The 25,230-nt window shown below is 35.0% G+C and overlaps 2 protein-coding genes across 18 annotated transcripts in view; one reads left to right on the top strand and one right to left on the bottom strand.

Moving 5' to 3' along the window:
• The window catches only part of rg (rugose), a 284,521-nt gene that overhangs the window by 61,802 nt on the left and 197,489 nt on the right, over positions 1 to 25,230 (bottom strand). For 4 of the 17 annotated variants that reach the window (XM_067359210.1, XM_067359213.1, XM_067359207.1 and 1 more), the window contains 32 exons: positions 20,416 to 20,542; positions 20,047 to 20,147; positions 19,823 to 19,918; positions 18,541 to 18,662; positions 18,031 to 18,157; positions 17,827 to 17,946; positions 17,591 to 17,737; positions 17,395 to 17,502; positions 16,605 to 16,745; positions 16,270 to 16,415; positions 15,971 to 16,184; positions 13,763 to 14,015; positions 13,528 to 13,670; positions 13,257 to 13,447; positions 13,074 to 13,182; positions 12,908 to 12,989; positions 12,509 to 12,825; positions 12,213 to 12,434; positions 10,223 to 12,113; positions 9,968 to 10,133; positions 9,745 to 9,898; positions 9,466 to 9,645; positions 8,554 to 8,694; positions 8,291 to 8,398; positions 8,007 to 8,178; positions 5,988 to 6,356; positions 4,469 to 4,599; positions 3,195 to 3,305; positions 2,152 to 2,359; positions 1,680 to 2,033; positions 385 to 511; positions 183 to 291 (listed from right to left, as the gene is read on the bottom strand). In XM_067359210.1, coding sequence (XP_067215311.1) covers positions 183 to 291; positions 385 to 511; positions 1,680 to 2,033; positions 2,152 to 2,359; positions 3,195 to 3,305; positions 4,469 to 4,599; positions 5,988 to 6,356; positions 8,007 to 8,178; positions 8,291 to 8,398; positions 8,554 to 8,694; positions 9,466 to 9,645; positions 9,745 to 9,898; positions 9,968 to 10,133; positions 10,223 to 12,113; positions 12,213 to 12,434; positions 12,509 to 12,825; positions 12,908 to 12,989; positions 13,074 to 13,182; positions 13,257 to 13,447; positions 13,528 to 13,670; positions 13,763 to 14,015; positions 15,971 to 16,184; positions 16,270 to 16,415; positions 16,605 to 16,745; positions 17,395 to 17,502; positions 17,591 to 17,737; positions 17,827 to 17,946; positions 18,031 to 18,157; positions 18,541 to 18,662; positions 19,823 to 19,918; positions 20,047 to 20,147; positions 20,416 to 20,542 — 6,987 coding nt within the window. Of the gene's footprint in view, positions 1 to 182; positions 292 to 384; positions 512 to 1,679; positions 2,034 to 2,151; positions 2,360 to 3,194; positions 3,306 to 4,468; positions 4,600 to 5,987; positions 6,357 to 8,006; positions 8,179 to 8,290; positions 8,399 to 8,553; positions 8,695 to 9,465; positions 9,646 to 9,744; positions 9,899 to 9,967; positions 10,134 to 10,222; positions 12,114 to 12,212; positions 12,435 to 12,508; positions 12,826 to 12,907; positions 12,990 to 13,073; positions 13,183 to 13,256; positions 13,448 to 13,527; positions 13,671 to 13,762; positions 14,016 to 15,970; positions 16,185 to 16,269; positions 16,416 to 16,604; positions 16,746 to 17,394; positions 17,503 to 17,590; positions 17,738 to 17,826; positions 17,947 to 18,030; positions 18,158 to 18,540; positions 18,663 to 19,822; positions 19,919 to 20,046; positions 20,148 to 20,415; positions 20,543 to 21,399; positions 22,064 to 22,711; positions 22,730 to 25,230 lie in introns of those variants that run through there. The other 13 variants (XM_067359222.1, XM_067359211.1, XM_067359216.1 and 10 more) reach the window with 11 other exon arrangements.
• Positions 22,712 to 25,230, top strand: part of LOC105668304 (deoxycytidylate deaminase-like) — a 240,138-nt gene continuing 237,619 nt past the window's right edge. The window contains exons 1-2 of the mRNA XM_067359247.1: positions 22,712 to 24,501; positions 24,994 to 25,221. The gene's annotated coding sequence lies outside the window, so the exon portion shown is untranslated. The remainder of the gene's footprint in view (positions 24,502 to 24,993; positions 25,222 to 25,230) is intronic.

Genomic DNA, 25,230 nt, shown 5'->3' with positions numbered 1-25,230 from the left:
AAGAAAAATATCACATTAATGTTGTAACATTGAATAATTAATAGTAATTTTAATAATTTATCTTTGTAATAAAAAATGTATCGGTACTAGGAAGGCTCGCGCAAACGTTCTGACGACAAAAACTCGTCGGATCTATTTACAAGGCAATAAAATAAAATTGCAAGAAGAAATACGAGCGATACCTCAAAGTCAGCATGCTTCAGCACGTCATCCGCTCTCATCCTGTTTAAAATGAACTCTGCCTCATTTGCGACTCTTACTATGTGATCCTTCATCGCGTGAGATAGCAACCTGTGTAACACAAGAAAGCATTTTCATGAAGGGAAACGAGAACGTTTGATTTTGTTTTGTTTGCACGCGCTCTAGCCGTAATAAACGTCTTACCTTCCCTCGTTAATGAGCTCGATGAAAGCAAGTCCGGCGTGCTTTTGCAAAGAGTTTTGCCATTCCTGAGAGCAGAGAAGCATAACCAACTCTACGACGGAGTTGCTGTTCTTAAATGTGGTCAAACCTGGCAAATAACAAACAAGGATTTTTTAAACGAGTGAACGAGGAATAACAATGAGTGACAGAGAGGTGAACGGAAAAAACGCGCGATGTCATGATTTACAGACCGTTCAATGTATTGATGATTGTTAAAAATAAATCAATACGTTCCTTGAATATAAAATTCGCGAGAATTATCGCGGCTTCTACACACATGTATCGTGAATACTAATGATGAGCGATTACTCGGAATACTCGCTGACCATCTTTCTAAAGTGAAATCATAAAGTGACTAATTTGAATACTCGGTGTGAAATGCCAGAATCGCTTATCCCATAAAAGTGACGAAAACCCCGTCATGTATGCGCATTTGAGTGGACTCTAAATTTTTATTTATTACACGGATCTAAATATTTTATATATTTTGAATATTTCACACGAACACTTGAGTGAATTCTTATAAACTTTTTTTTATCTTTTTAACGAGGATATAATATATCAATTACGGAGGCTGTTTTCTATATTTTAATGACCGTTTAGACTTATTTTAACGTTTTAGGCACGCGTTTACGACTTAAATAATAAATTAATTCACGACCTTTCAGAAAAGATAATGCTTACATCGTGTTAAATGTCACAAGTGTAAGAAATTTTTTTGCGTACAAGTATGAGAACAAAGAGAAATTTAGCGCTGTGCCAAAATACATACAATAAATATTTTATTGCAATTAAGTATAGTAAAGAAATAATATAAATAAAATATTAATATTAAATATTATGTCTACGCGTAAAATAAGAGTTCTCCAATTCTTTACAATTTTTTTTGTCCGTGGGCGTGATATATCTCGGCATCGCTTAGAAAACATAGACCATGTTACGACTGTTCTCCGCGTAATAAAACCCAACATAAAATATGTCTTTTTTATCTATCGAACGTCTCAGACATTCGGTATCACATCGCGAGCGCATAAAACGCAGGAACGCGAGAGTCGTGATTTCCTTTTACATCTGATTTTACATGCATGTACATATATAATAACGTCACTGCGTTTTTATAGTGCAATTTATGCAGGGTGTTCGAAAATCACCGAATAATATTTTAACAACAAATCTTACGAATTGTTCGAGACAGACAATTCCTTCACAGACATGCACACACTCAACACCAAAAAGTAGCCGTACGTTTGACATACCCTTGCAACTCGTACCTTTTCCTTCCATTAACAATTCTTGACCATGGGAGCCAACGAGTGTTTTGGACAGGAAGGGGGCAAAATCCACCATGATTTCCCGAAGGAGTGGACAAACCGAACCGAGGGCCATTTCCAATTTTTGCGTGAGTGAGGCCTCGCGGGAAGGTGTCGGAACAGGTAAATGGTCAACTAGACCTTTAATCGGTAATTCGTCCGCCCGCGGGGATGCTGCGGTTACCACTAGCCGATCGGGAACTCGCACCACCGAAATTTCCGCCGACGGCTTTTCCCCCCGTTCCGCGTTGCCGAGCATTTCTTGTTCCAGAACATTGCCTTCGCTGTCTTGTATGTCGCCTGTGTATTTCAAAATATGCATCTTGTATTATATGGAAAATTAATAAAACTCTTAAGATTACGATTATAAGAATCATGAGTAATTACGCAATTACGCTTTAATTGATTCAAATCTTACCACGAGAGTGAGCAATATTGTGAATATTTCGCGGATCCTCTCTCGGATTCGTAATTGGCATCGTGTCACCATCTTCATTGAGGTTTACGTCTGTCCAGGCTTCTTCGGACGAATTATGCTTATTTTCGTTGTCGGTGGTTATTTCAGAAGGACTCGGGTCCGCGGTGATATTGCTGCGGTGTACTGTTTCCTCGCTGGAGTCGTTGCTCTGATAGAAAGTCGATCAAAAAAAAAAGGGGGAAAAATGAAATGAGTTTGTATCTATTTCAATTAACTCGACCACAAATCGTTAATTTAGCAGAACGCATAGTTTGAAAAATGTATACGAGTATATGTGAAATAAATTTGAAATATAAGTTATTTCTGCTAATCTGAATAAAAGCATTTAAGAATTCTTTTTCCTCGTTGTTGAACTTTATATTAAATTAGCAAAAAACTTCTAAGTATCTCTGTTAATTATTATGTAAAATTATTCAGATATATTTTCAGACCTTGGAGTGCTATTTTGCTACAATACTGAAATCTCTTAACGGAAATCTAACTATATATTTGACCACAGAAACAATTTCATATGATAATTCCATACAGTTCTATTTCATGATAAATTCTCGCGTGCCATGTACTTACATGCAATTAGTAGTACACCATTACTACGCAATCAACTAATATATCATAGAAAAAGAAAGAATCAAGCCAATATTAGATATTCAAGCTTCGCGATAGCGAACTTAGTGATTCTACCTAATAAGACCAAATGATTGTTTACGCGTGTAAGGACCGCTACGTATTACATTATGACAACATTACATAAGCAAAAGGAAGTAAATCAAGTTAAATCGCTCTCTCTCTTTCTCGCACCCGTCGAATGGGCATTGTTGCGCGTTGCGTATCTTCTCGCATTTTTTTTTTACAAGTACAAGAAAATTTTAGAGAATTAAAAAAACACACGTTCGATCGCTGCCAATACGTGACCGGTCGCCTAAATTCGGGAATCGGATTCCCATCAACGTTTCATCCTGATCTGTATTCTAATTAACTTTTACCTGCAGATTTCGTGGCAGTGGTTCGGACCTTGTAGAAGTGCCAAGCGTTGGTTCTGATGAGGTGTAATCCTCGAGAATAGTCCGCGGCCGAGGTACACCACTGTGACCTCCCTTCAGAACCAGTAGTTAGTACGCATAGCAATGCAAGCAGAGGAAGTTAACAATGAGAGAGATTCAAGAGTCAAAAGTATCGCATGCTCGATGGGGTTAAAAATAAATACATGATTCGATTCTCGGTGCGAATACGGAATTTCGTAGAACCGGGACTCACACGATAACGCCGGATCTCGAATTTCATGAAATGAGATACATATTACGTGCGAGAGATATCTAATTACGAGAGACTATAATTGAGATAACGATTGTTACGCTGGGACTACGTGAATGCAAAAACACCAATCGATAAATCAACATTACATGCTGGACATTGCAATAAATTTTCAACTACGGCAGATCTCGAAATCATGTAATTATATGAGGAAGATTGACTAAATGTGTATATACTACACTTAAGATTCATATGATTGACAAATAATCCAAAATGCTAGAATTGCAAAGTTGTGCTTTTAAGGTTAACATACAATGCAAGATTTACCTTATTACTCGAGTTTTAATATACGTAAGTTATCTTTGAGCTGGTCTATTGTAATTACACAGTTTATCGAATGTTTTGTTGTAGAAACTCTATAATTTATCATCGTGACGAACAATACACGTGATAAATTAGTGCGAAGCATTGTGCGATGGCACAAGTGTCTAGTCGTTACTGCAGTGAATACCTCGCAAGATCGTGCGTGATGAAAAAGTGCTAAATTTACATTGCTATTAATATTATTTAAAATGTTGAGCGTAAAGAGAGAAGTATTTAGGGCAGTGTCAAAAGAAATATGTAAGTTCAATTAAACGTTTAGAAAAACCCGTACTCGCTATGTAGAGCTGTGTAAATGTAAAGCGATAGATTGAAATATCGAATCTTGTGTCTACGTCATCGATCTATTGAAACGCATGCAGTCTCGAGTAAAATCGTCATAACTTCATAGAACCATATATATATTGTTTTATACCAATTAAAACTATGCTCGATAACTATTGAATTAAACGTCATACGAGACGAAATTTATTTTTACCTGAGATTTTCGGTTCAATTATTCTCGATGTAGAAGTCTTTCAAATATGTTCGATAGGAGGCGGTAGGGGTCGGTAGGGGTCGTTCAATTCAAGTCGTATCGAAATTTTGAGGAAATTGCTAACTTCACATCGGATGATTATCTTACCTTGGTAGATGGCGGGCCTGATGATGTGACGTCATGGTCCGCCAAAATTGAAGAATTGTTCTCGTCGACAATGATGACTTCGTATTCGCCGTCGTCTTGAGAACCCGATTGACTCATTATACCTCCGCTACCTGAGAACATCGTGATTACGGTATGTATTAAACATAGAGAAATATGCAGGCTTTTTGTTGCAAAGCCAGTTGATATTCATACACATGCCTCCAACGATTGTAGCAAGTGGGCTCTTGTACATGGTACATGTAAGTGTGTTGATCAAATTATGTTGAAGTTCATATCTTGTTAAAAATGTACAAGATCAGGATAAATTGCAACATCCATGTAAAAACGGAAACACAAAATATTTTTCATTGGCTACATTAAATAGAGAATGTGCAAATTTCGCGAAAAATCATACAACACAACATTCATAAAAGCAGTTCAATTGTTCAGTCCTTATGATTATAAGAAACACCAGCTTTAATATTGCAATTGATTAATTTTTTTAAAAGTATAGGATTTAATTATATTAGAAAATGTCTATCGTGAGAGAGATTTGTAGAACAACCGGTGTTCCTTAAATTTTATCTATCAAGTAACATAAAACATAAAAGATAATCACAAAATGTGTCATGTAGTATTCATAATATAATAATAAAAGAATACACACATCGGGTTAAATTATTGCACAAAATTCAAATTCGTTTTTGAGGTACACAAAAGAGACTATCGTTTCAATCAACTACAGCAAATTTTTCGAACATCTACACGTGTATTCCATTAATTAACATCATCAATCATTTATTAGCTTTTAGAAAATATCTTTGTCTTATTCATGCGTGTGTTTTGTTTTGATTAATAATAGGCGCAATATCACAATGGAAATACATATTTAAGGTACATGCTATAGAATATAAGGCATTTTTAAATTAATATTTTCCACAAGAATATGCCAAAATATAACTGCTTTATGTAATCAACATGCACTGCGAGCCTTTTAAAATTAATTAAACGGCATAAATAAATTCATTTGATTTCAATCAGAAATAAAATATAAAAAATAATCGGTGCATCAATCAGAGAGTAATTGGTAATTTATTTTAAATTAATATAATATAATTTAATTTAATATAAACGACTAATTACTCTGATTGATTAAACTGATTATCCTTGACATTTTATTTCTTATTAGTATATGTCATTATTGGAAAAGTAAAGTAAATGAAAGAAGAACGAAGAAATTAATTAAATTTTCTTTGGGACCTTTGAGAGCTGACTATGCAGCGTATATTTTCTTAAAGACAATTTAGAGAGATTTGTGTAGTGTGAGAAGGGATCGGTAGCACATATACAACATCGAAGAAATAACGAGAAAATTGCGCGTGGAATTGCGCAAGAACTCGTTCATATCAATAAGCGTCGTGCAGATTATAGGTCAACGAACAAATAGGAACTGCGTAATAAATCAGGCCAAAAGAGAACTCGGGCATTCCGTGAAACAACTTTCGGATTTTCGAGTTACCTTGCAGACCGACACCGGAGTTTCTATGACAGAGATTTCGGGGCTGATCGATATGCTTTTGAAGCGTATGGTGGTGGTTGTTGTTATTGTGGTGATGATAGTGATGATGACGATGATAGTTATGGTTATTCGGGTGATGGTTATAATGATTGTTGTGGTGATTCGGGAGATAATAGTTAGAGGGTGGCTGGCGATTAGAGTGCCTGGCAGCCGGTAGCGGGTGCTGGTGATGGTGCTGGTTGATGTGATGGTTGGCATTGGCATTGACATTCGCATTGGCGTTAGGGTGAGATCCCGGGAGGAACTGTGGGTACACGTGGTGAGACCACTGTGGAAATAAGGGCCGCCCTCCTCCACCACCATTCCCATCTGCCGAGGAATCACATTTACCACGTTATCGGGTCGTGCGCTCTCACCTCTATCGCTCGCGATCCATAGCGCATTCTTTTGATACTGTCTTTCACTCTACGAACACTCGGTAAACTTAATTTATACATTTAAGAATACGGACAATGTTTTAGAAAAAGTATTAAGCGTTTTTAAGTTATAGAGTGAAATTCAGTAAATAAAATTTTATTGTATTATTTTAAATATATGTTATTGGGTGAATTGCAAGTAATCGTAAATTGATGATGCTCATTTTTAATTCATATTATAATATAGATTTTAAAGAGGAAAAATCGATATTAATAAAAAAAAAAAACGGTATCGTCTGCATCGATCTGAATATTGAGTACGCTCGTAATGTATTATTAATACATAATATTCAATCACTGGAGTATAACATCTCGAAAGAACTTATTTCATGACACAATTTGTTGATTTGTTAAACATTCAAATATTAATCATGTAGCAGCAGTCATAAAGACATCTATCATTTGAAATTCCTCACATAAAATAGTTTCACATCCAAGAGAATACAACCACAATGATATGACGCAAGTATCTTTGTAACGCAAAAAAAGTGCAAACACATTCGACAAACATCAAAACTCTCACTGTCAGATACATATAGGATGTTTACTTCATACAGTGCAATAACACATGCGTTCTACTTAGTGTCATGTGCTGTTGTTTTAGTTGCAGCTACAAAGTTTTGGTGCACAGTGTTTGAACACGCTAGCTACATCTGTACATATATCCACGCTATTTATAACATTCATCATATTTCATTCATTTACAACATTATTGTAACAGAGAATTCTTTAGTCCGCAACTCTGTAAACTTACTAAAAAATTATATAATAATTTTTTTGGCAGCAGCGTACCAGTATTAAAATTTCGAAGAAGATAATTTTATATTGTCTAAATACTAATTAAATAGCCATGTTTTTAACAAAACAAAAATTATCAATTTCTTTTTTATGCGTTTATATAGCTGCAGTCATGCTATAATATCAGAAACCAATTATGAATTAACACTCACTAATCAAATTTAATTTACTTATTTATTGTGTTCTCTAAAAAGAAAGAGAGAAAGAGGGGAAGAGAGAAAGAGAAAGAAGAAAGATAAGAGAATATATATCTGACACGTAAGAGTTTTGAGTAAATAGAAATTTCTTAATAAATGTTTAATATTCTTAAAGAGAGAATATATACGTAAATGTTCAACGTGCAAAAACATTACATTTTCTGTTATAATTTTTTAATTTAATAATAAACGATTATCTAAAAAGCAGTATTAAAAATATTTAGAAATTATACAATTTTCTAAACTTTCTAGATTATGTTATATTATTATCAAACATATTATATTATGTTACTTTTTATATTATTTTTTTATAATTTATAAGTTCTTTGCAGAATGCATACCCCATAGTAATATTTATTAAATTTTTCGAAATATTTTGATGAAGAGAATAATTCCGTGAAGTTGTTGTATATAGTACTTTGTAAAAATCATTTGTAATTTATTTGACATTTTGTTAAAAATAACTTTATCGAATTTTGTGTACCGATATTTGCACAAATCATTTTTTTCTTAGTGTTAGTGATATGAATAAAAGATGAGGATCTCACCTGAAGGGCTACCTGGCCTGAGACCAGCACCGTTTGTCTGTATTGTTTGGACTGGACTCGGTGGGCGCTGTGATATTGGTGGTTCCAATATGTCACGATATTTAGAAACCATTAATACAGAGATGAAGTAAACTATAGCTAGAGACAGAAACTGTGCCTGCTTGGTTTCTTCCTGAAATTGACACAAACAAAATTCAGTTTTTCCATTTCGTTCATACATGATTGTTTTAAATTAATGAAAAAATTGTTTACAATGATGCACTCTTGTAATTCACAATACTCACAACATCTCTGTATATTACAGCTCTCAAACGATTTACGTCCATATCCTGCAACAATTTCTCGGGATCCTTTACAGGGCTTAACTGATGCGTAAGATTATCCACGATGTTCTATAAATGAAAAAACATTTCGATATATTATTCAACATCGAGTTATCGGAATAGTTATTCCTTAACAAATGGAAATTAGTGTTCTAGGCATAAATGTATGTTTATCGCTGTTATTAACAGCGTTATTAAAACGAGTTCGATCGGATGAAACGTACCTTAGGCGATGTTTGAGCCCCGCGTATTAGCGACTGTATATGCTGTGATTTATTACTAGTACCAATCTGCCGACCTAACATGCTGTACGATCTGCCACGTTCTTTACACTCTAAGCAGTTTCTAACGGCACATGTACAGACCTATAGAAGCAGTTTATTAGGTGAATACAACAAAAGATGTTGTGTAAATATATATTAAATTTCTAACTTCTTTTCTAAAGTATATATGTTGGAGTTAATAAGAACATTACAGCTATTTCTTACATTAGTTTTTTTTGAAAACTATAACTCTAAACACTTCATTTTCTAAAAAATATAAAATTATAATTATTTATCAATTTTATATTGCAATTTTATATAGAAAGAACGGATTAAAAATTATTATTCACAAATACAAAATTATACACTACATTTTGTATTTTTTAAGTGTATTAATTGTACTGTATAGTTTTTTTTTAAATTTCATGCATGCCACATTTTCACTAAAATAGATATACATAAATGTATAACAAGATTTACTACCGTAAATGTAGTTTTTTGTTCGTGTATTAAATTAAATCTTTATTTATATATGATTGTATTGTGGTATTTTTTGTTAAAAAATATCGCACATATAATCACACAAAGCAAAAACAAAAAAAAAATTTAATATTCACATAATAATTTTTATCTTCTTTCTAGAATAAATTTTGCTGTATATTCTATATTTTAGTATTATCAAGTGCAAAAGTCACACACAGTTAATGTGCATTAACATTTACATCTTTCTAGATTGACATGACTTGTTAAAATTGTTCATCTTCAAACTGCATAATAATACCTAAACATTATAATTATCTATCTATTCTAAATAGGATGTCAGCACATTTCGTCCTGAATTCACTAAATACCTTTATACACAGAAATACAAACCAGTCGTAAGCATTGTCGCAATATGCCGCCGCTCGACATATTCTTCTCAGCCTCCAGTTCTCCGAAGTTTAACGAGCTAGCGAATATAAGTACATCAGCCATGTTGACTAGTCTTTGCAAAAAAGAAACCGCCACCTCGATTGGCATCCCCTGAGTTGGCTCGATTACGTCCAATTCGCTCTAGAAGTATCAAATTAATTATTAATAGTTGTTTATAAAAGAAATATTTCTATTATTTCTTTTAGTCGCGTATATACGAGCGAAAAGAAATTTACGTACATTTGGCGAGGTGGCCGATGCTAATAAGGGCAACAAACCGCCGCAAGCTATTATGAGATTGTCGGCTAATTGCGAAATTAGATGGACAGTGTTCACCACGAAAATGGCATTTTCGCTGCTGTTTACGAAATCCAACACAGACTTCGTAGAGTGACTGCAACACATAGATTAACGTAGAACTTTGTCAAAGTTAAACATCAGTATGTAGCATTTCATTTCCTACCTTCTCCATACTTGAATATCCGTTTCCAAAGAGAACAAAACGTCAGACAGCAAACGTTGATGTATGTAAGACCATTTAAACTCCGGTATTCTGAACGGAGGTCGCGTCGGGCCTGGACTGAACATCGGTCGCGTGGAAGGATTTCCTTGCTTCGATCTTTTGGCTTCTGCGATAAAATAAACGCATGAAGAAATTAGAAATAGATCTTATTTACGGTAACTCGTACGGACACACAATTTCAATTCGTTAACTCACCAAAATGATTAGGATCCACCTGCGTGGACGTTGAGGCACTCCTTGGTCGCTTTTGGGGTGACGATGTTTTTCGTAGGGGTACAGGCAAGGAGGGTGGCTCGTGACCGTTCTCGTCCGCGACCGTCTCCGAGGACACGATCGGCAGGCTGGATCTGCGGTGGGTGTCTACGTGATCTGGAGTTAAGTCATTCAATAACGCATTGTCCCTGGCAACCACATTAGAACTAACGATTTGAGGCACACCGTCGGATAAACTTTTAGTTGCATCACAGACCGTAGATATTGTTGGGATTTGCTGCTTAGGATTTGGCACTTGCGTCACGTTATCTACAGAACTTTGAACATCGCTATTACTACAAACACTATCTGTTACTTCTACCTCGTCAGTCGTCGCCGGAACGTCTGACTTATTATCACTTACGCTAGTAGAAATAGTGGACGGCTCCCTTGAGTGTTTCTCATTTACCTTCGCGTCTTCGTTATCATTAATAACAGCACTTTTGTCCTCCGTTAAAGTATCCGCAGCGCGTTCGTCGTTACTTAACGCACTATTCACTACTGCGGCTGGTTCCGCCTTCTCTTTTTCTAGATCTACCGTCTTCTCCGTGCAAGCCTCGTCGCTTTCTACTACGCTAGTTGAGCAATTGGGATTTTTTACAGTTTCCTCTGCGTCGTTCTCAGCAGTCTCAACGATAATGTCTTTCTCTTCGGAAGTCTTCTCGGTGACGGTGTCGTCGTCGATTTTCTCACCCTCGGACGCTCTGCTTCTTACCTCGCCCGAGCTTTCTTGATTCTCGGTTGGCGTTAAGTACGCTTCTGATGTATCACTGTCAACTATCTCGCGGTCGTTCTCCAACTGAAGTTTCTCGATAACTTTAACTGTTAACGCTTCCCGCGTTTCGTCGGAGGGGACAATTGGCACGGTGTCTTCTTCGGTATCGGCGTCATCCTTTGAAATAACAGAGTCAATTGCATTTTCGACTGTCGTTGTGGTCTTGTCAGAATCTTCGGTGTTGGTCGGCGTGTTACTGTCGTCGGTCGCTGTATTGCTCTCTTCGACAGATTTATCTTTTGCTTCCTCGTCTGCAACCACTGGATTTTCAGCTTTCTCCAACGTTGTAGAAGTTGTAGAAGTTGCATCGGGAATATTGGTATCTTTTTCAGTTTCTTTCGCGTCAGAGATATCGGTATCTTTTGCAATTTCGTTTGTGTCAGAATTATCAGTATCTTTCACAGTTTCCTTCTCAGTATCCTTCTCAGTATCCTTCGCAGTTTCCTTCGCAGTTTCCTTCGCAGTTTCCTTCGTAGTTTCCTTCTCAGTTTCCTTCGGAGTTTCCTTCGGAGTTTCCTGCGGAGTTTCCTGCGGAGTTTCTTTCGCAGTTTCCTTCGCGTCATTCGATTCAACAGCTGCTAATTCCGTACTTTCTTTAATCGGTTCGGTCGAAGGGGATTCGCTTTCAACAGCTGGTTGTTTTTCGGAAACTGACTGTTTTTCGGTGTCTTCTTCCTTCTTTAGCGTGTCCTGTATTATCATCGAATCGGGACTGGAGCTCTCAATTTTGTGCACTTCGCTGTAGAAGTCGCTTGAGCTTTCAATCGATATCACTTCGCTGGTCTCCTGCGTGGTTGGCAGCGAGACAGCTTCGCTATTCGCTTCTTCAAGAATGGTCGGTGTCTCCGTGTGAGTCTCACGCGCGGTAGTCGGTGTTTCCGGTTTGTCGCTTAATCTGGAGTCCAACGAGACTACTTCACACGATTGCAGAGTGTCCAATGTCTCGCTGCGCGATTTTACAATGGCTGGACTACCGTCGCTCTCGGTATTGTCTATTGAGTTAAGATCGCAGCTACAAGATTCTTCCAATCGATCGTTTGCCTCGGATGCGTCGAATTCCTGTAATATAAAAAAAATATTAACATAACATAAAGGCAAAAATTATAAAGTAAAATGATTGTCAAAATCAAACAAACATCCTACGATTTTTGAAATTACCTTGTAATTCCTTTCCATGTGTTGTATCTCGTGATTTTGCTGGTTGCCCCACGGTGCTGGTCTGCTGTAACCGTTGCTTCCAGAATGCTGTTGATCCCATCCGGAAATCGTGCTGATCGGCCTTTGCTGTCTTAGCTCAGGATCCGTAATATTGTCGGATCTCTGTCGCTCGTAATGCTCGTACATTTGGGCAAATTGAAGCTTGAATTCTTCGTAGGACACCTATACAAATATTATAAAAAAATTTTAAATATCTTGGTGATATAATATTGATGATGTCAAAATCGCAAACTTACCTTAGAGTGCACGATAGCTAGTGTGTCAACCCACACACGCCAGCCGCCGTACTCGTGTTTAATAGCGTGATGGAGAAGCATGCGAAATAAGGAATACACCATGTCGGATATCTTCTGTTCCTCCGTATTCTTCGGGTGGATATAAGCCATGGCGATAAGCCACTCCTGCCACACGGACATTTGCAGGACCGTTCGTCGGTTTTCTCGATTATTATTGCAAAGCAGCGTCATGTCCGAAAGGAATAATTTCTTCACCTCCAAAAGTTGCTCCGTTTGCTTTGATTGTCGAATTAATGTCGCGACTACTTTCAGGATCACTGAAAAGCAAAGAATTTTAACATATTAATAGAGGGAAAAAATTTCAATTTGCTCACAATTGTAAGGCAGTTGTCTGCTTACTCGGATTTTCCAAACGATAATGGGATTCAGGTTCGGGATGTCTAGCATACAATATTTGCTGACTGATGTGCTCGGTCATAATCTGAAATTAAATTTGAATAAAAAATTTAATAAGCATTCACAAGTATGCATTAAAAAAAATAGATAAAAAATCATAAATACGAACCTCGTATAAAACATTGTATGTCGGCAATGAGAGTGTTTCTTCGTTTAATAAGAGTCTTTCGGCTAATAACGTATACAGATTATGCGGGCTCATGACGTCGTATTTCCGTCTGCATATATTAAATAATATTAATACTTTTTGAAAATGTTTAGTCGCCCAAATCATTTATGAAATATTGCTTACTTGTGTGTGCTGCGGCTAAGGAAGAATCCTAGCAGCTTTAACGCTTGTAAACGTATCAGTTGGCTTTCAGCTGCCAAGAGTTTGAAAATTGTTCGTACGCCTTGTTTCGCGTCAAATGCTGGTACCATCGATGACGGATGTTCCGACATCAAGGATATGAGCATTTGTAAAACATCGTGCAAATTTTCATCCTGCAAAGATTATCACAGAGTTATAAAAACACTTTTTATATATTATCATATTTTACATACAGATTATTATTCAAAATTACCTCGTGCATCGTCGTTAGGTAATTCAGAATGCTTTGTAATTCATCGTCTTTCACGCCGTTACCGATCATTATCAATTGTTTTAAAAATAATAAAATGTAAGAACGAATTGTTAAAATGTCTTTCTGTTGCGGACGCGGTCCATCTACAAAAAAACATAGTTCATATAAAGCATTATTTTATTTTATGCTGTAGGGATGAATTTGCATTCGATGTTGCCGGTATTTAATGACGTACCAAGTCCCTTTGGTGTTATTCCGCTTTTGCCTCGAGGATTAGCCACCCAATAATAGTACTTGAGTGTGTGTACTGTTTGCAAAACTGTCGATACACGTCTCACATTGGAATATATCTGCGTATCGCTAAGAAACTCTGTGGCCAAGTACGAATAAAGCCGCGTCTGTACTGGCGCGGGCGTATATATCCACAGAGCGGGATTAAAAAGGACATGATCCAGTAGCTGCCATGTTAGGAATGAAAAATAAAACAACTACATCACCATGGATCTGCCTGTTCTTCGGACACACCAATCTAGCCGACTTTTTATATTTCCCCGAGCCATATGTTATTATCTTGTATTATTACGTATTACACATTAATATAATTTGCGCGATCAAGTTATCCAAAACACTTAGTGTACAAAATATTATTTCCATAACGTATATATGTACATCTTTGTTACATAATTTTTTGTTTTATACAAATTTATTTCTTTTAGTTTTGATAATCGATGCAAATATGTGAATATGTGATAAAAAATATATAGTATTAGAAATGAAAATTATGTTGGAACATTGTAGATTTTTTAACAATGAGTAATCGTAGATAAATATTAAACATGAAGTATTAAGCTTACGGAAATAACTTGAAAGCGATACGCAAATGGCATTGCTGTTACATATAATAACAATTATTACAAAAAAAAAATAATTAAAATTGATATAGAACATCATGAGTACAGAGAGATGTTCGTGCATATATATGTCGATTGGAGAAAAATTTAAAGAACAATATTAAATTATAAATTTAGGACCATACAGTAGATATATATGGATTGATACATTCTGGAAATCAAAAAACACTTTTGAATTGACACAATTAATAACACGATTATTTGATATCGTGTATTTTTCCACAAGAAATGCTGCATCGATTTTATATTAAATTGACATTAAACTGGAAATAAATTAAAGGTATATTAAATGTGTAGTTGCTGTTTAAATAATGAAATTAATTATTTCTCATATTGTATGCGTTTTTCCGTCAAAATTGGATTATATTAAATTTATATTTAATAGACTGTAAACAAATCAAATGTGTGTATTAAAGGATTGGTATTTTAATAATTGAATTAAGTTAGATATCGGAAAACTTATGACAATTAAAAACAATATGATATGTGACAGGATTTTGCTGATAGTGCATGTTCGAAGATAGAAGAACATAACTTTTCATGATAGCAGAGACAGACGAAGAGTCTTAGCGTCGCAAAATAAGAATTATAAATTTTGATATAAAAGCGACATATTACGAACAAAATATTTTGCGTAGCCACTTCTTTAAATCAAGAAGCTTAAAAGTCGGTAGATTGCATGCAATCCGAAGTTTGAGTAACATAACAATAGTCGAAGAAAGTGGGTAAGCATGCTCGACAGGCTTATTAAAAAGCCTTTAACAGAGTCAAAGGTACATAAAACAAAATGCATATTAAACGCATACATTAATATGCACATATAGAAGATCCGCAAACATTTTTTTAATAGGAGGGACAAAAGCATGGGGAAGCTATTACATTTACAAAGACGGTAATGCAAATTGATGAAATAGGATGCATTAGTATCGATACTTTTTTAACTGATTAAATGGAACATATCCATGCTTGTATATAGTCAATAGAATGTATGTAAAGCAAAAACAAAAATCATATAAATATAAAAAAATGTAGGTATGCATGGATAAAGATTTACTTTCGCAAAAATTAGTCAATAAATAATTATGTGTCGGGCATGTAATATTCTCTTCAATATTGTTATGAAATGAAATAAATATAACTAAATACTGTTTTAAAACCTACCATAATGTTTTTACTTTTCTAGTAATAATTTTCTAATTTAATCTAATTTTCAATTTTTTTAATGGGAATTTTTAATCTAATTTTTATATCTTTCAGGAGTTTTATCCTTTTCTACGATTTTTCTAAATCTATCTGTAAATATCTTACTACTTCCTGCTAAAATAATTACAAATTGAATATAATTTTTCAAGATTGTAATTAAAAAATTTAATCTATCCTTATTCGAATTAAAATAGATAGATATTCAAGATGTAATTATCTTAACTATTATATATATTTCAATATAAACATATTGAAATACTTATTATATTATTACATCTAATAGAATATTAACAGATTATAATTAATTAATTTAAAAAATAGATCGGTACCTGTTTCAATAATAAGTCGCTGTTTGCGCTGAGACATGTCACCAAATGTTTTGTGAGTTCTAAGAAAGATGCGAGAACTTCTGTCGTAAGATGATCTCGACTTGCTTTCTGTAGCATAAAACTTATTACCAGAAACCCCCTGTTTTGTACCATGTGTTGCTGAACCGTTTGAGAACTCTCTACCAAGTCGCAAATAAACCCGAGCAATTTCGAACTGAAAAATGACATTGCGATATTTCTTGTTAATACTTTTTTTATACACATAATTCTTCAAAGCGATAACAATTAATAATATTCACCATAACGTGGGATCGCGCTTAACGTCGTTTGGTGCTATGCAGTCATAAGGCATATCCAGCTGTGAGAATAATGGAAATAGTACTTGTATACCACCTATCGAGTTTAATGTGCTGTGAATGGAGTGTGTTATGACTGCCTTGACATCCTAAAAGAGAAAGAAAATAATTTTTTATTTATTTTGGTATGTCATATCTGGAATTTATCTATATATTATTCGTAGGATAGCATATATAGATATGTGTGTGTGTGATCAAGTAAATGAAAACCGCATGTAATTATATATACTCTTTGAGACTAAACCTGCCTCTGTTCAACTGTAAGATCGTAATAATACCTGCAGCATAAGGGCGTGTGGTGTATGTACAAAATAGGAGACGTTGCCTTTCGGTGCACTCTGTAGACAAAGCTGCGAGTCTGTTGCTACTGGATTGTACATGAACACAATTGCATTCGACAGTTTTCCATCGTAAAGTACCTGGAATAATTACATATAAAATAATAAATTAATAAAATTATGAATCCTTCTAAAAATACTTATTGCATTTTTATAAGTCATTCACAACATGTTACTGTGATATCAAAATAAATGCACTACGTGTTCTTACCAGTACACAAACATTTGGAATTTCCACTACTAACTACGTAATAAGATACATACATATCATTTATATAAGAGAATCAATAATCAAGAAACTAACGTCTCCATAATTATACTGCTACTTGCCATCAATTAGCAATAAACAAAATCCTATAAAAAGAGATTATAATATATTGTACAAAAAGTTAAAGCAATACTTAAAACAAAAGTATTTTGCACACATTACATAGGTAATGTGAAAAACGGCATTCGCTAATTAAGAAAGATAAGCATCCAGTAAGGAACAGAAAAATTATAATAAAAAATAAAACACACAAATATATATACATAATATGCAAGGTTTATAATCCCAATCCCGATTTTTGTCCAAGACAAATAATATAAAACAAATCCACAAACTTATTGGTCGCAACGGCCGCCAAGAAAATGTGGTCGTAATTACCTCAGGTGAACTCGAACGCAGTAACAGAGTAATTAACAAAATACAAATCATATGTTAACGAAAAAATAAAATCAAAATGCTTACAATTTGCATACTTTGGTCCATCATGCTCGTAGAGAGATCCTGCTCACTCACCCTTTTATGATTGTCGGGCAAATTCAGGTAACACTCGTTGTCGAAACGAAACTGGCTCTGAGCGTGAATCGAAAAAGCGGCGATCAATATTCGTCCGTGAATACAAAATTGCAAAATGTCCGCGATCGATAAAAGATTTATATACCTTATATCCCGGTCCCAGTCTGTGCATCGCGCATATCTGATGCGTCGTCAGCGCTTCGCTGAATAAGTATATCGCGCTCATCTGTCCGCAAAACACGCGCTCCTCGTCCAATTCGGGAGTTGCTCCAATGTAGCATTTGTCAAAAGGCTGCAAAGACAATATTTCTTTTTCTCCGAATTCGTTATTGATGGGAGGAGGATTAGCTTTTAATATCAAAAATGTTTGCAGGCACTTACGTCATTCGTCGAAACATGCCATGTCATTTCTGTACTCGACGCCAACTGACCATTGACCAGACATTTAATTTCACTTTTCGTCCACCTATTGTATATATACACTACCGCGATCATATACCACTGCAAAATTAAAATGATATAAAAATATTTTTTTTATGCACGATTAAATGTACCTAAATTTAGAAGGCATGTCTAATAGAATACCTTTCGTGGTTGAAATTCGTATTTGACACAATGTTGGAAGCCCTTGCCCTTTATTTTCATAGAAGTCAGGACTAAGCAGTTCCCTACGAAATGCGCAGAGTATCCTACTCCTTTGCTTGTTTTAAAGCTAAAATAATGAAATAACATTATTACTTCCTACCTTTGATAAAGCCATTTTGCCTTTGGGTTTTCCTGTTGCCCTACTTTTACATTGTTTTGATTTAAAGGAAGTTTGTTTACGGAGAAAAAGAGATAGCGGGAAATATTATATTTATAAAACTTTTGAGAATTAGCACGACGCAAATAAAGTTGGAGTGAAATATAATAGTAGTTCAAAGTTTTCAGCATTGTTCTCTCTGCAATTGTATGCAAACAAAACCACACTTAATGAGTTTGATTGAAACGTGTAAGTGCTTTTCTCAAAGCTGAAAAATATAGGTGATTCTTTAAGACTACTACTCTATGTGGAGCGGGTACTTTCGCGAAGGTACTTGATGTAAGAGCACTTACCAGTAGAGGTACGGTTTTTCGCGTTCGATATTAACAGAGTTGATGGGATCTAGACGGAACCATGTAGTGAATGTAAACCCATTCTCGTGCGGCCATTTTGCGAGTGGCGGCAAGACAATCGCCTGTGGGAAACATGATTTTTATCAAGTTATCTCATCAAAAAATAGTAAAAAATATCATGAGATTAAATAAATACTGATAATTATTCAATAGTTTCCAATTCTCTATAACATTTGACAGTGTTTCTATGTATGTGTGTTTCAATAATATTCTACGTATAGTAAATATTCACATCGTGTCAATATTATTAAGGTACAGGGAAACATACGCTGTATACAGTTTCAACTTCTATCTTAACTTCCAATTCCTATTCTATCTAAGCATTTATTGGAAATATCGCGTATAATAGTCCCGTTAACATATTATATTCGTTATATCTCACGTAATAAGCTCTGCTAACGGGTTTTCTAAAGTTCCGAACTGCATAAATTATTTAATTAATAATTCTGAATTTGCTGTGCCGAAACATCGTAACTATGTATAAAATGATAAGCAATGCACAGTGCTCATTATTGATAAGTTTGTGCTCAATGGCTACGGTTTCATATTCATGCATCGTTTCCCAGCATATCATTAATTTAGACATAAAATGAGAAAAAAAATAGAAAGGGTCTATCTTTCCATATTGTTGCTCAATATTAATTAACACAAGATGCATCTTTTATAATTTTAGCTTACAGATTTTATCGAGTTTATTAGTCCACGCTATATTAAATATGATTTCCAATATAATTAAGAAAGAAAATGTAGTACCCAAATAATGAAAATTTTATTCTTATATATTTCTTATTAAACGCCTTATTAAATTTTATAAAATTTTTCTTCCTCATAAATACCGACTATTTTCCCTTAAACAATATCAGAGGAGTATTAGGTACATAGTGAATGTCAATTATTCTTATCATAATTGAAACATAATATGCTTAAGTAATATATAATTAATATCTATTACTCTTGTTATAATCTGAACATAATATACTTAAGGACGTTATATGCTACAGTGAGCGTGCATTGTTTGATCGTACGATACTAATGTTCAGGAAAGTTCCTCGCTGTGATTGATTTCGAAAATGTAAGCGGGTAGCGGAATCTTGCGAGACAAGATAAATTCTCTTATCGGAACTTTGATCGAGTTTAAAATCGAACGACATCCTTTGGGATGTCGTAAAGTAAGAAGTATCTGTTCTAAGGTGAGGGCAAACAAGAAAAAAAATCAACTTACCGACCCCTTTCTACCGGGGAAACTGAAAAATACATCGGGCCCATTCCGCTGTGGCATTTGGCGGAGAACATTTAACAGTTTCGCCGAATGCCGTGGCTGAGAAATATAAATGTTAATTAGTAGTATCTCAACATATCTGATATATCTACTGAATATTCTCTTGCAACAATACTTATTCAAATTTTTATTATGTGTCTTTTGCAGATAAATCTAAAAATTCTTACCCATTTTCCTTGAACGGCTTTCATAGCGCCGAATAAAAGTTTTAATTCTTTCACTGTTATGCTGTAGCTTGCTAGCACTCCCAGCATATCGATTAATAAATCTGTTGCAAAATGGAAAAATATTTGATATTAAATAATATAAATAGTTAAAGAAAAAAAACAAATTTCTATATATTTAATTAATCTGTGAACCTTTAATATCTGTGATTGTAGAATCTTTGTTATCTGTGATTGTAGAATTTTTGATATCTGTGATTGTAGAACAAAATTTATTTTATAATAATTTTATCATATTTTTTGAGAAACTACAATAAATTAAATTTCCGTTTTTCAGTGATATCAAACTTAATTGAAACTCAATTTACTTACCGGCGACAACAGTTTCCGCACGAGATAATCGATGTAGAACGTGTTCTATGAGACTCACATCTGTACATGCTTGTAAGTTTCTGACGCTTTTTCTCAGGATCGCGATAAAGACACTCCATATTTCGGCCTGAAATCAAAATATCGCATATATATATATATATTATTTATTTGCATTTGTAGTACATATTACAACTAGTAACATTTATAAATTTATAAATAAAGTAATATTTTATAAATTCTATAAAACAATTATTAATAGAAATATAATAGAAATATAATATATAGAACATTCTTTTTCGACCGCTGTATATTTTTATATTATTAAATGTACATATAATATGAGCATGTACTTAAATTTTTTTTAATTATTGGTGATCAAAGGATATAACAAACAAGTCATGTATAAATTATTACTTGGCTGAAATGGAATTTCATTTTGCATAATGGCCATCGTAAATCGCTTGCTAAAGTCATATAATAGCCATTGAAGAATATTAATTAAAAACATGCTGGGCGTTTATTATTATACTCTTATTTGCATGAAAATATACTTTCGTTAAAAACATCAATGTTGATAATAATAATATTAATAATCAAAATCTTATTAGCTATAATTTAAAAAATTTTTTTCTTTTATTTAAAATTTCATACATTATTAATAGAAATTCCATTTCTCTTATAAAATGTAAAAGTTTTATAAAACTGTAAAAATGTAAACGTAAAAGTTTTATATTATTCATAAAAAATTAAATTTATATTTTACAATATTTCACATTTTATGTTCCTTAAAATATTTAAAATTGTATTATTTCTCTGCTTTCATATATATGTGCAATAGTAAAAAATTACAGTAACATTGTTTTAATTATATGTGTATAATTATTACAACTTGCCTCCGGATACTCATTCAATTCACGGAAAAAAGTTAAAATTTGATTGAATTGTATGTATTTTATTTCGCATACGGCTGCGAGAACATCATACCTTATATATTCCTGTTATTTCGCATTTTTATTACTGTACCAATTTAACATCATCCATTTGATCTGATTCAATTAACCGAATTGTCTGAATAGATGGAAAATTCAGTAATGTCTTTGTTATAGATAATGGCTTGCCAATTACGTCCCGGCAAAAACTACCTGAAGGGGTTCTCCAAGCGGAGTGAAGCGGTAGTGGTTTTATGTTCCGAGCGAATAAAGGATGGCTTAATAAAACCGCACACTCACCCTGCGAAGAAGAAGTTAATGCTCTAAAGAGGTTTTTTGTAAGCAATCGCGAATAATTCAGTTGGATATTCCAAACAAAACACAGGGAATGTCTATGAAGAGTGTTATTTAATACGTTCAAGCAGCTAATCTCGAATATATACAGGATACTGAGAACAGTATAAGTCCGAGCCACAGGTTCTAATAAAATTTACCCGTAACTATTTCAATATACAAGCGACATCGTATGGCGAGCGCGTTTATGTAGTGTACATCAACTTCCAATGGCTTGCAACAGTTTATCCTCAAATTATTATACTCTCGGATAGCGCCGGACAACCGCACACAACCGACGCCGAACGCAATTCGTGTACCCGCGTAATCCCCTACTGATATGCAAGGTAGGCCACGAAGCGAGATAACTACGGGTGCGGGGTAACCGCCGAATAGCGGAGAAATCCCGAAAATGCCGCTGGAATTCTCCCAGTCGGAATTTCGGCCCCGCGAGCCGGAGTTTTAGCGTGGAGAAGTTATGGGCATTCGGATAATTCCGGAGTAATGATCTCGCGGCTATACACCTTGTCGGCTTACTATATCGGAGTTGCGGATGAATCCGCCAGGCGCGGGCAAAAAAAGTTACAGGAGGAGAAAGAGAAGCAGAGTCGTCCTGAGTAATGTCGTGAAAGCTTTCAGCTGTCGCTCGGTCGTGATAAATTGCCGTGAATGGCGAAGGCGAGATGGTTAGTCAAGTTGATCTTCGAGGTATCTCGTCTTCGCACTAAAGGATGCTGCTTATCTATCCTCTAAGATGTTGCACTGTGAGACAGTCCCGCGAGTATTTCCTTACGGATATTAATGACGGCTTTACGATGCCACTTTACGAGGACGATATGTCGACGATTGTCCGTGGAAAGCGTTGACCACATGCGAGACGCGCGTTTTATTAATACAAGGTAGTAATTCGAGTGTCACATCAATTGAAAATATGTTTATGATATTCGAGTAATATACTGAATTGAAATACACTATCACAAAAATACACCGTGGATTAGAGGTTAAGAAGAGGTTAAGAAGACTGACAATTTTACCTATTGAGAAGCGCACTCTTGCAGCAATGTTTTACTTTACAACTGCAACTTCATACCGACGCTCGAAGATTCACGACGTTCATGACTAATGCTCAACACGACGCGACAAACGCGATTAACTTTACGAATGCCGAAAGACTAATAATCGCGCGCGTGCAAGCTAAATAACACTCCACGACGATCGTCTGTTGCTTGATTCAACATTTCTAACATTTATAGGGCGCGGAATTCACTTCGAACAAAAAAAAAACACACGAAACACCAAACGATGCACGAACAAGTCCAATACTTCCGCCATTATCCCGCGCTGTAATATACGCGCGAAATAGATACGTGACGTCACATGACATCATGCTCACGCGAGTGCGTTAAATTTTCAAACTAATACACAGCAAATATAAAAGTTGTTAAATCGTGCATTAGTCAATTATATTACATATTATGTATCTTTAGTCTATTATATATTATTTTTCTATGCATCTTAGAGAATGGGAGTAAATAATGCAAACACATTAGTCGTTCATCTGACAGCGTCGTTCATGTGACGTCACGTATCTATTTCGTTGCGTATATTACAGCGCGGGATAATGGCGTGAGTATCGGACGCGTCTGTGTATCGTTCGATGTTTCGTGCGTGTTTTTTTTTTGTTCAAAGTGAATTCTGCGCGCTATAAATGTTAAAAATGTTGAATCCAGCAACAGACGATCGTCGTGGAGTGTTATTCAGCTTGCACGCGCACGATTATTAGTCTTTCGGCATTCGTAAAGTTAACTGCGTTTGTCGCGTCGTGTTGAGCATTAGTCGTGAATTTTCGAGCGTCGATATGAAGTTGCAGTTGTAAAGTAAAACATTGCTGCAAGGGTGCGCTTCTCAACAGGTAAAATTATTAGCACTCTTCTTAATTTCTAATCCACAGTGTATATTTTGATAATGCGGAACCAACGAATTTCAATGATAAAATATTCGTATATCAGCCGGTGAGTAAGTTGAATGCGTCGCACTACTTGGCATTTGCGCCGAGCGTTACTGAACATTTAGTGGGAAACAGCGACAGACAGAGAGAGAGGGAGAAATAATCGTAGTTCTCTATTACTACCTCTCAGTCAAATTTTCATGATGTTATTACAAACGATCACGCAGGACACCGTTAATATTTTCGTTAAAATCTATACATAACTGTTTTATTTTTAGCTATAACAAAAATATGAATACCGTATTCCTTCGATTTTTTATTCAGTTATAAAAATAGTTTGTCTGCGTAAATGAACGATTAATGTGTTCTGCATTATTTACTCCCATTCTCTAAGATGCATAGTAAAATAATATATAATAGACTAAAGGTACATAATACGTAATATAATTGACTAGTGCACGATTTAACAATTTTCATATTTGCTGTGTATTAGTTTGAAAATTTAACGCACTCGCGTGAACATGACGTCATGTGACGTCACGTATCTATTTCGCGCGTATATTACAGCGCGGGATAATGGCGGAAGTATCGGACTTGTTCGTGCATCGTTTGGTGTTTTGTGCGTGCTTGTTTTCGTTTGAAGTGAATTTTGCGCGCTATAAATGTTAGGAATGTTGAATCGGGCAACAGACGATCGTCGTAAAGTGTTATTTAGCTTGCACGCGCGCGATTATTAGTCTTTCGGCATTCGTAAAGTTAACCGCGTTTGTCGCGTCGTGTTGAGCATTAGTCGTGAACGAACGTGAAGCTTTGAGCGTCGGTATGAAGTTGCAGTTGTAAAGTAAAATATTTCTGCAAGGGTGCGCTTCTCAACAGGTAAAATTATTAGCGCTCTTTTTAACCTCTTCTTAACCTCTAATCCACAGTGTATTTTTGTGATAATGCGGAACCAACGAATTGCAATGATAAAATATTCGCATATTAAGTGAGTAAATTGAACACTTCGCGCTGCTTGGTATTGGCGCCGAACACTGAACATTTAGCGAGAAACAACAATAGAGAAAGAGAGGGAGAAATAATCGTATATATATAGTTCTCTATTACTACCTCTCGGTCAAATTTTCGTGATGTTTATTACAATCTGTCACACGGGACATCATTAATATTTTCGTCAAGATCTATACATAACTGTTTTTTTTCTAGCTGGACAAAACAAAAATATGAATACCGTTTTCTATTTTGTCCACATTCTATTCACATGTATCACACAATTTCTATACATTTTTGTAATCTCAATCATCTGTTTGTAACGGGAAAAATTATGATTAAAATAATGTGTAATTTTTAATGCCACATTCTCTTTCATAGGTAAGATCATGGAAGGTAACAGCGTATGATGTGCATATGACTTCCAAAGTCGAGTTTCTGTAACAAGATATACATGTGAAGCGTATATTGAATGTGCACCACCTGTCCAGTATATTATTTGGCCTGAAGCTTCAAAATAACATAATGCTTGGTATAGTCGAGACAGCATTGTTCGAGACAATTGCGGCCAGCCGAGATCTGATGGTCAGCGAATTAACAACCGTTTTGGTGAGTATT

This window comes from Linepithema humile, chromosome 7, assembly GCF_040581485.1.
Source record: "Linepithema humile isolate Giens D197 chromosome 7, Lhum_UNIL_v1.0, whole genome shotgun sequence".
NCBI lineage: Eukaryota > Metazoa > Arthropoda > Insecta > Hymenoptera > Formicidae > Linepithema > Linepithema humile.
The sequence above is the reverse complement of the archived record's forward strand: the minus strand, read 5'-3'. Positions and strand labels throughout refer to the sequence as shown.